Consider the following 12,175-nt stretch of genomic DNA (forward strand, 5'->3'; position numbering starts at 1 on the left):
GGCATTTACCCTTCCAAGGTCCTCAGACCAGAGAGGAGGGGCCCAACCACATCCCCCTGGCAATATCTCCTGTGTCCCCGGCCCAAGGCCACCAAGCCTCCTTCCACTTTCGGTCGCTACCTGAGCAATGAGGTCCTTGTGCTTCTGCATGAGGTCGTTCAGGTCGTCCTGGTCCTCATCGAGGCGCTTCAGCAGGTCAGCCCTCTCAAACTGCAGCCGGCATAGCTGCTCATCCACCTGGCGGGAGGCAGGACAGTGGTGGGGTGGAGGTAGAAGGGTGGGTGGGAGGGCGACAGCAGGGGCCCGATGAGGAGCAAAGTGCGGGGGCTCGCCTGTGCGTGCATCAGAGGAGTGACCGTCTACCTGAGAGGCTGGCCGTGGGGGTGTCAGTGACAGCTCTGGGTGTGTGTGCGTGCATGTGCATGTGTAACAGGGCAGCGTGTGTCTATGTGGACGGACATGTGTCCATGTAAGCCCACACGGGATTACAGGTTATGTCCATTTTAAATGCGCCTGGGACACAGTGTGAGTGCAAACCCCTGTAATCTCCGCGAGAACCGGGACTTTGTTCTGTTCACAGAGACAACCCCAGCACTCGGCCTACATACAGCAGGTGCTCTGTAAATAGATAATTGGGCGGATGGATAAAATTAGATGCATATTTTACCTACGAGGGCATTTATTTTGTGTGCATGTCCGGCGATTTTGTAGGTGAGTGTGTACATTCGTGTGTGTGTGTGTGTGTGTGTGTGTGAATGTTTGTGATAAGTTCCCCTTAAAGGGTCCAACAGGGATCTGGAGACAAGCTTTTGCCTATGAATCTGTGGCTATACCTAAACTTCGGGATTTTAGATGCGGAGTAAAAATTTAAGTCAACCTTGTACACCCAGACAGGGCACTTAGAAATGCACACCCAATTTTCACCCATATATTAGATTCATAATATATGTTCATTTCCCCCATTCAGTGGTGAGCACATAGTAGGTTCATAGATGGCTGGGTACCTTAGATGGCTGGGTACCTTAGAGGAGTGAGCCTAAGAGGGCCCATGAGGGATGCCCTTGTCTCCACGTGTAAGAATGAATATGCAGTAACCCAACCGTAATGCCCAAGTCCCCTGTTATGATGGTGAGCACACAGTAGGGCTACAACAGGTGCCTGGGACCACTCACGTGGTGAACACACTATGGGCACACCACAGACAGTTTTGTTCCCAGCCAGGGTACTGAGCAAACAGTAGGCTCACAATGAATGCATCCCCACAGTGCTGAGCACACAGTCGGTCTACAACAAGTTTCCTTGACTACCTTTGGGGAGATGAACACATAGTTGATCCTCACATATGTCCTTATAGCTTTATAGTGCTCAGCTCATAATAGGATGCCTGCTCTCTCAGAGTGTTGACCCGGCAAGTCTGCAGTAAGTGCCCTCGGCCCCTCTGGTAGTGCTGAGTACACAGTGGTCCCACGTTAGTTCCCAGAGCCCTATGCTGGCCCCAGGTCCCCGCAACTCTAGGAAGGGGCAGGTACCAGGCTCTTATTCCGGGTCATGTTCTCCAGCTCGCTGTGCATACTCTCCAGGTCCGCAGTCAGCGCCTTCTGGGTCTTCAAAGCATCCTCACACTTGGCTTCACTCTGCTCCAGCTGCACCAGGCAGGGGAATGAGAAAGGAAGGGGAGGGGAGGGGAAGGGAAGGGAACGGAGGAGAAGGGAGGGGAGGGGAGGGGAGGGGAAGGGAAGGGAGGGGAGGGGAGGGAAGGGAAGGGAGGGGAGGGGAGGGGAAGGGAAGGGAAGAGAATGGGAGGGAAGGGAAGGGAAAAGCCTCATGATGCCAACTCCTTGAATGTCCTTCCCCTCCAGCCCAGCCCAGCCCCTCCCAAGTGGCGGAATAATTTACAGACAATCTTCTCCTCCCGTCTGTCTTCACAGCTATTCATCAACCCACAATGAGGGGAGGAGAACGTGTTTGCATCTGAGATGGCCAGGCTCTGAGATACTCAAAATTGAACGGGCACTGTCCCATGAAATCAGGCTAGCCCGCTTCAGTGCCAGTAGCTGGTCCCCAGCTCTGCTCAACAAATATTTGCTGACACCCACTTAGTGCAGGCAGAGAGCAGTCAGCCTGGGCCCTTCCCACCCGCTGTGGGGAAGACAGGCAGGGACAGCCTCCCTGAGGAGCACAGGAAGAAAGCCATGGAGACACTGGGAACACGGGATGAAACCGGGGAAGGCCTTCTGGAGGAGGTGCTCAAAAGTCAGTGGGAACTTGCCAAGTAGAACCCCCTCTAAATGGTATGCAACATATTTGCCATGTAAGCATTTTTCCTGGGTTCTTGAAGGTTAAGAGCCACTGACCTAAACAAAGTTTCTCTTTCTCACCCTTTTCTGTCTCATCGGATGGTCACCTACCGGCACACAGTAGGCCTCTTATCTTAGCAAAGTGGGGCCATCAAAATAGGTACAACTATCTCCCATGGCCCCAGAAGACAGACTTTCCCTGTTGGAGAAAACCACATCCGGGCACAAACCCTAAGTCCATTCTGCACGTGTCAGTTTCCCCTTGATTTCCGAACCCTAGAATCTCTGAGCAGAAAACACCCTTAGAGATCGCCCGAGGAAAACACTCAGGGCTCAGAGAGGGACAGTGCCTTGCCTGAGGTCACACAGCTGCAAGGAGTGAAGACGCCACTCGATGTTGTCCAGACTTGCAGATTTTCTCACTGCCAAGCCACGGTCCCTCCAAAACGGTTAATAATGTTAAGGTGCGTGCTCACATGACAGAACAAAAAAGCAAGCTGGAGCCCTCGTGAAATGACATGCATACGATCTCTGATCCCCGAGGCCACTGAGTAAGTGAAGGGGCCCCATTGATCTGTAAAAGGAAAACAGCTGAGCCAAGGTGGAGGCCACCCCAGGACAACTGGCCAAGAGCCCGTCCGGGATCATTTTTATCTCCTTCCCAACTGGGCAGAGAATATCTTCCTCAGGATATCCGGAGCTCAGCCCAGATGTTAGAATGATGCTAATGGCAACGGAAGGCGGGGACAATGGAGGTCACCAGTGATTCGCACATCTCCGGTCAAGTGCTCCGGGAAAGGTACCACTCTCATTTTCGCTCGTAATCCTCATCTGTGAGGTGTGCACGGCTATTATCCCATTATACACGTGGGGAAATTGAGGCCCTGAGTTTTCTCACACTGGCACCTCTAGTTCTAGCCCCACCCCACTGCCGGCAGCCACCATCCACAAAACTCCCATTTTCCAAGACCCCAAGAACAATGTATTCCTGCAGTGGGCTCGGTGGGGGACAGCCCGTTTCCCTGGGTGGGAAAGCTGAGGTGCATGGAGTGTGGTGTGGAGGCATTGTTAGAGCATCATCGACAGAGGAGGTGAGACGTCTTATCTTCCCGCAGGAGGCTCCAGGGGCCTCTGGGCAAGGCACGGAGGTGGCAGGGCAAGGCCAGGCCCTGGTTCTCGCAGGAGTCAGAGGCCTCACTAAGGAGAAGCATTTAAGCTAAGACCTGAAAGATGCAGCCATGTACATATCTAAGAAGAAGAGTGCCCTGAGTGGAGGAAGTAGCTGGTGCAAAGGTCCTGAGGCAGGAACAAGAACAAAAGCGGAAGCGGTGCTGAGGGACAGAAAGGGAGCCAGTGTGGCTGGACAGCTGTACGGGGAGGAGGGGGATGGGGTGCTGAAGTAGCAGATGGGGCAAGGGGCACATTGGTGAAGCTAGTGAACCGACCTCGGTCAGTAGGGAAACCTCTGGTGGAGCAGGAGGAGGAGGGTGGCATGATCTACCCCTGGCTGCTGTGGGCAGGATGGGCTTTAGCGGACACAACTGGAAGGAGGGCGGCCGATGAGGACACACCGCGGTATGTGCAAAGAAGAAAAGGTCTGGGCGGGCAGGAGCTCGTAGGCCGTCCTGGGAGATGACGTCAGATAACTAACAGTGGAAGGGAGGGAGGAATCACACAGGGCCCTGTTGCCAGGCCAAGTTGCGTGGCCCGGGGCCAAGAGGCGAGCCACAGCCACTGTCAGGAACGGAACAGTGTGGTTCCAAAGACAAGGACAGCAGTTCCCGACCTGGGCTGAGGGTTTTGGCAGCACGGTGCCCTGGCCCTCAGAGCCTCCCCGGACAGAGACGGGCATGGCTATTGGGGTTATTCTTAGCTCCTGCTGGGTTTGGGATAGGATCAACTTGGCCCCGATGGGTTTTGGCAGGAACAGCTGCACCTGCTACCGTTGTCTGGGGACCATTTCCAGGGCGCTGTGCTTTCTCCGTCTTGCTTCAGAAAAGCCCCGTAAGAGCTCTTGGGAGCAGGGTACCTCCATTAGGACTGGCTGATATATGAGGACACCGACGCTCACAGAGCGGAGAGGCCTTGCCCAGCGGTCACGCGGCCGGTCAGCGGAGAAGCCTGGTGCGTCCGACTCCAGAGTCCGAGCTCTTCATTGCTGGGCTCCACCGCCCCTCATGAAAAGAACTCTCTGGAAAGTCTGGACCCCGCGGGGAGGGCGGATTAAGAGAAAGAGAAAGCTCGGTTGCAGAGTGAATGGTTGACCCAGTGGCTTGGTGTTCCAATGGGAGCCCCCCGGGCAGTGTCACGACGGCCTGGACCAGGCCGGGGGCTGGATCAGTCAGAGACAATGGAACAGAACTCGGGGGTTGAATCCCTGCGGTCGGTGGGACCGAGGAAACACGCATCATCCCCAGAGCCTCCTGGCACCGAAGAGCCTCCCGGAGATAAACACGTTCATCCCCGAGGGACGAGGAATGAAACCAACACTTACGGGCGCTTGCAAAGTGCCAGCTCCCACCACGTGTGGGGGTCAGAGCTTGGGCATAGAGCCAGGTCTGGAGGATCGGCCTCTCTCACTTGGTCACGTGACCTCGTGCCTCAGTTTCCTCACCTGTAAACTGGGCAGAGCCGTATCACTACGGAGTCCTGCGTAGTGAGTGAGTGGGACCCTGGGAGTCTGCCAGCACCGTGTCTGGCAGCAAGAAAACCCTAAAATAGTAATGGCAGTTGTCACTCCTGTTTGCCCCTTTCATTCCCTTTAATGGCCTAAGAAAGTTTTTTTTTTTTTAATTGATTTATTTTGAGAGAGAGTGCGTGCACGCACAAGCAGGGGAGGGGCAGAGAGAGAGAGAGGGAGAGAGAGAACCCCAAGTAGGCTCCACACTGTCAGCGCAGAGCCTGAAATGGGGCTCGATCCCACACACCATGAGATCATGACCTGAGCCGAAATCAAGGGTTGGACGCGTAACTGACTGAGCCAGCCGGGTGCCCTGAAATGGGTGTTTTTAACCCCGTTTTGGAGGCAAGGAGAATGACAGACAGAATGTCAGGTTCCTGCCACCAGGGTGAGGCAGGGCCTCGGCTCCCACCATCGCAGGGAGGAACTTCAGGCTTCTTGGCAGACCAGGGAGGGAGGAGGCAGGGGGCCCACCTGAGGCACACAAGCCAGTAGGATCTGGAGGGGCAAAACCAGAAGCCACCCGCCAGCCCGAGGCCCCCACCGGGCAGGCTCCGGGCTGCCGCTGACAAGCCATCTAAATGCCGAGCTTTAAAAATGTCAATTTATTACACTTTAGGGAGCGGGAAGAAATACAGGGCCATCTCGGGCTGATTTTCCATTATGGATGACCCGGCGTAAGAATAACTCACTGCACGTTATTTCCATATGGGGGCTGTTTGAGTGACGTTTTTATGAAGTCGGGTGGCAAGTCATGCTGGGGCTGAGATCAGACCTTTCGGGGGAGTGACACAGCCCAACGCTGCTTGGAAAACGCCCTCCCTTCCCGGGAGGCACTCCAGGAGGAGCAGTCAGGGAGCAGAAGGGAGTTGGGCAGCCAGGACTCCCCTCAGGAAGGGTTATGGGGGTCCACTCTCCTGTCCTCGTAGCCAGTGTAAGCACTGAGGATCCCAGGGGGCAGGGGACACCTCACACCTTTCGGCTCTGCGTCACCATCTTCTGCGTGGACGAGCCCTCTGGGGCGGTTCCCTGCCAGACCTCCAAGATGCAGGGTGGAGAGGGTTGGGGGTACAATCATCTCTCTCCAGACCTGTCTTGGGGCTGGGTCCCCAACACGCTCCCAATGAGACAACTGACTTGATTTTCGTACACGTCCATGTTTTCTTTTCTCCTCCAAATCTAGTTTTTCATAAAACCAACACGACAGTACCCAACGCCTTCCATGACTGGAAGCTTCTCTTCCTCCTGCACACGGTGTCATTCAATCGGGCACCCTTCCCTGGAATCTGCTCGAATTCAGAAAGGCGGGCATCCAAGCAGGGTGTCATTTCCGCCCCGGCCCCTTGACCTAGGAGTCTTCTCTACGCTATAGCTACAGGTGGGAACGTGCTTCCTGACCTTGTGCATGAACTAAGGGCTTCCTAGCTTTGTTCTGGTGAGGTCCTGACTCTCCAGGGATTGTGGGAGAGCCCTGAAGGTCCTTGAAGCCTGGTGCTCTCCCGGGCAAGAGGAAATGACAGATCAAGCACTGCATGAATCTGGACAAGGGATGTCATGGACGTTGGTTATGACCAACTCTTACTCTGTGCCCGGCACTGCTCTGAGCACTTTTCACCAAAAGACGGGACTGGCAGTGCGTTCTCCCAATATGGCCTCTCATCCACCACGAGGTGGGACATTCATCGTTACCACAGCATTGCCTGGTGGTTAAGAACACACCCAATGGTCAGGCAGAATCGGGGTCCAATCCCAAATTTCTATCTATGAGCCTACGACCTTCAGCAAGTGACTTAGCTTCTCTAAGCTTTCATTTTCCCATTCACAAAATGGGGAAAATAATGGTCCGTATTTTCATTGAGCAGGACTGCTGAGTACAGTTGTATTCGTTGTGCACTGCACAAGCCTAGGGGCTGCCATGCACATGGATTATGAAGATGAGCTCTTACCTGTGCCAGGCACTGCTCTGAGAACTTTTACTGTATGAACTCATTTATCCTTCACAGTAACACTCTGAAGTAGGGTCAATAACCATTCTTGTTGTTACAGTCGAGGAAACTTAGGATAGAGAGGTCAAGGACTTACTGAAGGTCTCACAAGTGCTAAGTGGCAGACCTGGAATATGACACCCAGTCTGAGCCATTGCACTGCATTCCTCCAGTAACAGTGGTGCCCATGACGGATGTTTTACAGGGGAAATTCTGCGATGCGTCTGCACAGCATTTAGTCTCCCTTCTTTTTAAAAAAATTTTTTTCTTAATGTTTATTTATTTTTGAGACCAAGACAGAGCATGAGCGGGGGAGGGGCAGAGAGAGAAGGAGACACAGAATCGGAAGCAGGCTCCAGGCTCCGAGCGGTCAGCACAGCGCCCGACGCGGGGCTCGAACTCACGGACCCCGAGATCATGACCTGAGCTCAAGTCAGACGCTTAACCGACCGAGCCACCCAGGTGCCCCAATCTCCCTTCTTTTGATAGCAGCACCCCATCTCCCCTGCCAAAAAAAAAAAAAAAAATACCCATCCCCCAGATGTCCAAGTGTATCTGATAGAGTTGACCTTCCCCTAGCAAGCTCTGAGAAGGGCATGTGACTCCGCCCAGCCAATCAGAACACCACTTCCCGTTCGCCAGCGCGCTTAGCTGTGGGGTAAGAGCCCAGAAGACACCGGGATTTTGGGGAGACTATAGGAACGAAGTTGGTTCTTTGTGATGCAGGATGTGAGGTCGGACTGTCTGGCAGTCCTTCCCATCAGGAAAGAAGAGACGGCCTGAGAATATAAAGTGACATCAAAGGTGCTGAGGCAGGAAACACATTCGCAATGACGTGGTTGGAGAATCTAGATCCCGCCAAGCCGGAAGGCGCCGTCAGCCACAGAGTCAACACTCAAAGCCACTGGTGGCAGGGGCGCCTGGGTGACTCAGTCCGTTAAGCGTCCGACTCTTGATTTTGGCTCAGGTCATGATCTCACGGTTTGCGAGTTCGAGCCCCACATCTGGGCTCTGCGCTGTTAGCTCAGAGCCTGCTTGGGATCCTCTCTCTTCCTCTCTCTCTCTCTCTCTCTCTCTCTCACACACACACACAAAATAAATAAAATAAACATTAAAAAAAAAACACAAAAACCTTTGGTGATAGTGTTTGCTGACTGATCTGCTAAAAGTGTTGGACCAAAGTAGCTCCATCCAAACCTTGGGGTAGGATAACAATCATTCGTTGTCTGCCTATTCTGTATACAGCTCCCTCCTCACAGGGGGATAAATATCCCCCCTTCCTGATTGTTCAGTGGGAAAAAGACGAGGGAATGAGATTTCTCCAACACCGACTCTATTAGGCACCTTGGGGGCCCTCGCTGCCCTGTGAGGCAGGCCTCAGCCCACAAATGGGGAAACGGTAACCCCGGGCAGGGGAAGTGACTTGTCCGGGATGAGATCCGAGCCAATGGGACTCCAAGCCCCTGCTCTTTCTGGGCCACCACACAGCCCACGCCGCAACGAGCCTTTCCCTACTGCTGACTTCATCTGCAGAGTGCTGTCTGCAACATCTCCCTCCTCCCCTCCCTGCACTCCCTGGGAGGGCGATTGAGATTCCCATCACATATACATCAACTACAACCCGATGAATAGCATATTACTTGCCTATGCAAAGCCATCTGCCGGCTTTAAATACCTGGCGAAAATGTTTGCTTTGGACTTATTAAGCCACGAGATGAGTGGGCCAGACATATGGAATGAGGCGGGGAGAGGGGAAAATGCTGATGTTTTGGCAGAGCTGTTAGAACTTGGATTTCTGGGTCTGGCCGAGCAACTCGGAGGATTTAAGAATCCTGCATCGCAAATGCCACGGGCAAGCGTTCTAAGAAACGGTGTCTCTGGCGGGCTGATCTCGACACATCCCAGGCCTTGACATCCCGTCAGGGCGCTCGGAAGAATTAACCTTCGGTAGGAAGGCTTTCCCCCGAAGGGAATTAGCGGCATCTCAAACTATAGACAGCCCTGATATCGAACAAATTTATTAAATGCAAACATATTAAAAATGTCAGGCCAGGTCCACCAATGGTCTATCCGGCTCAGAAGTCTGAAGACTGTGGCCCCAAGGGGAAACTTCCTAAGACCATCTGGTGGTTACTCTCTGTGTCCTTGGTCAAACGACTTGAGCACATATTAAACGTTCCATCGTCTTGCTTACCCTGTGCATCATTGTTTATTGATGCATCGAAATGCTTTCTGGTTTCCATCCTCCTCAGAGTAAAAATAATCATTGTTAGTAGTGGACTAATCATAACCAGTCTCTGAATGCTTACCATGAATATGTTATTTGCAACTCGTAACAACTCTTTGAAGTAGGGACTTTCACCACCATTGTATAGATGAAGAAACTGAGGCTCAGAGAGGTTAGTTAACTTGTCAAGATCACACAGCTTGTAAGTGGTGAATGGGGCCAGGACCAGACCTGAATTTTAAGCCCACAGCCTTTTCTTGTAAGCCCTGTGGCCTGGGCTTCCCCCTGCTGAGTAAAACAGACCTCCTTTCACTTGTTTGGAGTCTATTTCTTTGAGGGTTTGAGAGTCCTTCCTCGGTAACAGAAGGTAACGACACTTACGGCAGTGAGCATCTCATAACGCATATAATGGTCGGATCACTAGGTTGTACACCTGAAGCTAATATAATATCGTACACCAACTGTCCTTCAGTAAAAATTAAAATGAAAAAAAGAGTCCTTCCTAATTTTGCATTATAGGATCTAAGGACCGCTCAGGTACCGTATGATTAACAGACTTTACGAATTTCCTTCTTGCCTTCACCTCTGGTTGCAGTGGCTTTCGCGTACCCTGATGTTCTCCAAAAAAAAGAAAACCTTGGAAAAGCAGGATAAAATACACATAAAATGCCTCCCCTGCCCCCATCCTATCATGCCCTCATTTTTACTATATTTTCAGCACCCCATTGTCCCAGCACCCCATTGCTCCCCTAAATAGTGTTATTGTCTGGGTACCTCCCCGTGTTCCCACTAGATAATGGGCTCCTGGAGGCCACCTGGGGCCCGCTCCTTTCTGGGTCCCCACACAGTAGGGGCTGCACCCACATGCGCTGAGGGAGCCAAGGAAAGAGGTCAGCTCAGTGCATCACTAACCTGTCCCGGTCCGGAGAGGGGCGGGGCACCCTGTGTCTGCAGCCCGAGCTGCCCACTGCCCCTGCTGCCTGAGCCAGCCCTGAACACCCCCTTGGGAAGCCACCTGCTGCCTGGCCGCTCCCAGCTCCTCCCGAGCACAGGTCTCTGACTCAGACACCGGCCGGAGTCCAGACAGCCAGCTCCACACAAAGGACGAGGGGCAGGCTGTGTGGGCAGGACCCTCCCCTGCAGGAGGAAATGTCCTGCATAGAGAGTGACCGCAGACGTGTCCAGCAAACCTCCAGGGCTGGATCCTGAGTCCAGGCTAGAGACCCGGGTAGAGGGTGGTGGGCTTCGGGCCATCCTGCACCACCGCGCTCACTTAGCCAGAACATTCGGCTAACCAGAACACCCTCTGCTGGACCAAGTCGTTTTAAATTTGGATTCCAAGATACCTAAGGTTGACCAGTTGGGTTACCTGGCAAGGAAAGCTTCTGTTCGTAAAACGGCAAAGCTAAGAGAATGCAGCAGTATGCCCCGAGTTTGTCTGCAAAGTGGGAGACACTATTCGCAGTATACATTACGAGCGAAGAGTTTTACATCCAGCATATCTCACAAATCACTAAGAAAAAGAGCCAGTAGTTTGAAAGAGGCGGGTACGGCTTGAACAGGGCAGAAGTAGCCATCCAAATGGTCCATCTACTTCGACAAGGTGATCCACCTCGTTACTCATTGGGGAAATGCAAAACAGACCCACGGAACACCTCCTCCCTCAGAACGGCTAGGATGTGAATAACTAACAAAAGCAGGTGTTGACACAAGGGACACCGGTGGGACTGTCATATCCGGCTGGCCGGAGTAAACGTGTCTACGGACACTCGGGAGAACCATTTGGCTACATCGACCGCAGTTAAAGAAACAGGTGTACTGCGACCCAGAGATTCTACGCTTTTAGGTCTACACCCTACAGAGATGCACACACACACCCGCCTGCCTCCCGAATAAAATAACACGGGGAAGAAATGCCCACAGAGGCTGTATTCTTAATCACCCAAATCTGGATGCAACCTACATGCCCATCAACAACACAATGGCTAGATTGTGATATAGTCTCAGAAATAGCAAGGAGAATGAACCAACTGCGACATACGATAATACCCGTAAATCTTGCACGCATAAATGGAGCAAAAAAAGCAAGACACCGGCCAACACATGTGGACAGTAGGAATCCATCCAAAGAGCAACAACGAGTAGATAATCGAGAAAAGGCACTCAAGAGGGCATCTGGCTCATCCCCCCCTCCCCGAAACCCACGGGTACCTTCCTTTATCTTCCTCACAATTCCTCGGTGCTGGAGATGCCGGCCCTAGGATGGGCGACTCCCCCCTGTTTGCCGGGGACGTTTCTGGTTTTAAAATCAGAAGTCCCATGCTCCAGGAACACCCTCAAACCTGCACAAAACCCAAAGGCTCTGACATTACAAAGACAGGGGCTCAAATTCCAGTTCACCCGAATGGAAGGGCGAACACGGCTGGCGTGAACCCCTCCCAAAGTGCCAGCATCAGGAAAGACAGAGACGGAAAGACTGAGGGGCCATAACATCATGAAAACGAAGCACAAACACTTCTGCATCCTGTGTCGGATCCTGAACACGGAGAAAACTTGTTATGAAGAACATTGACGAGGGCAATGGACAAATTCTGTATCGTATAGATATAGATGATATAGATATAGATATAGATTTAGATAGATATCTGTATGTAGGTACCATACTTATCTAACTGCTTTTCTTTTAAAAATTTTCCTAGGGTTTATTTATTTTTGAGAGACAGAAACCAAGCACAAGCCAGAGAGGGGCAGAGAGAGAGGGAGACACAGAATCCGAAGCAGGCTCCAGGCTCTGAGCTGCCAGCACTGAGCCCGATGCGGGGCTCGAACTCACGAGCCGTGAGATCATAACCTGAGCTGGACACTCACCTGACTGAGCCACCCAGGCGCCCCACTTATCTAACTACTTTAATGTAGCCATTTAACGTTTTTTTATTTATTTTTGGGACAGAGAGAGACAGAGCATGAACGGGGGAGGGGCAGAGAG

The 12,175-nt window shown here is 52.5% G+C and overlaps 1 protein-coding gene across 3 annotated transcripts in view; it reads right to left on the reverse strand.

The window, feature by feature from the left end:
- The window catches only part of MYO18B (myosin XVIIIB), a 258,450-nt gene that overhangs the window by 78,663 nt on the left and 167,612 nt on the right, over positions 1–12,175 (reverse strand). For all 3 annotated transcript variants that reach the window (XM_006938537.5, XM_045041734.1, XM_045041736.1), the window contains 2 exons: positions 1,530–1,643; positions 121–237 (listed from right to left, as the gene is read on the reverse strand). In XM_006938537.5, coding sequence (XP_006938599.3) covers positions 121–237; positions 1,530–1,643 — 231 coding nt within the window. The remainder of the gene's footprint in view (positions 1–120; positions 238–1,529; positions 1,644–12,175) is intronic.

Source organism: Felis catus, chromosome D3, assembly GCF_018350175.1.
Source record: "Felis catus isolate Fca126 chromosome D3, F.catus_Fca126_mat1.0, whole genome shotgun sequence".
Taxonomy (NCBI): domain Eukaryota; kingdom Metazoa; phylum Chordata; class Mammalia; order Carnivora; family Felidae; genus Felis; species Felis catus.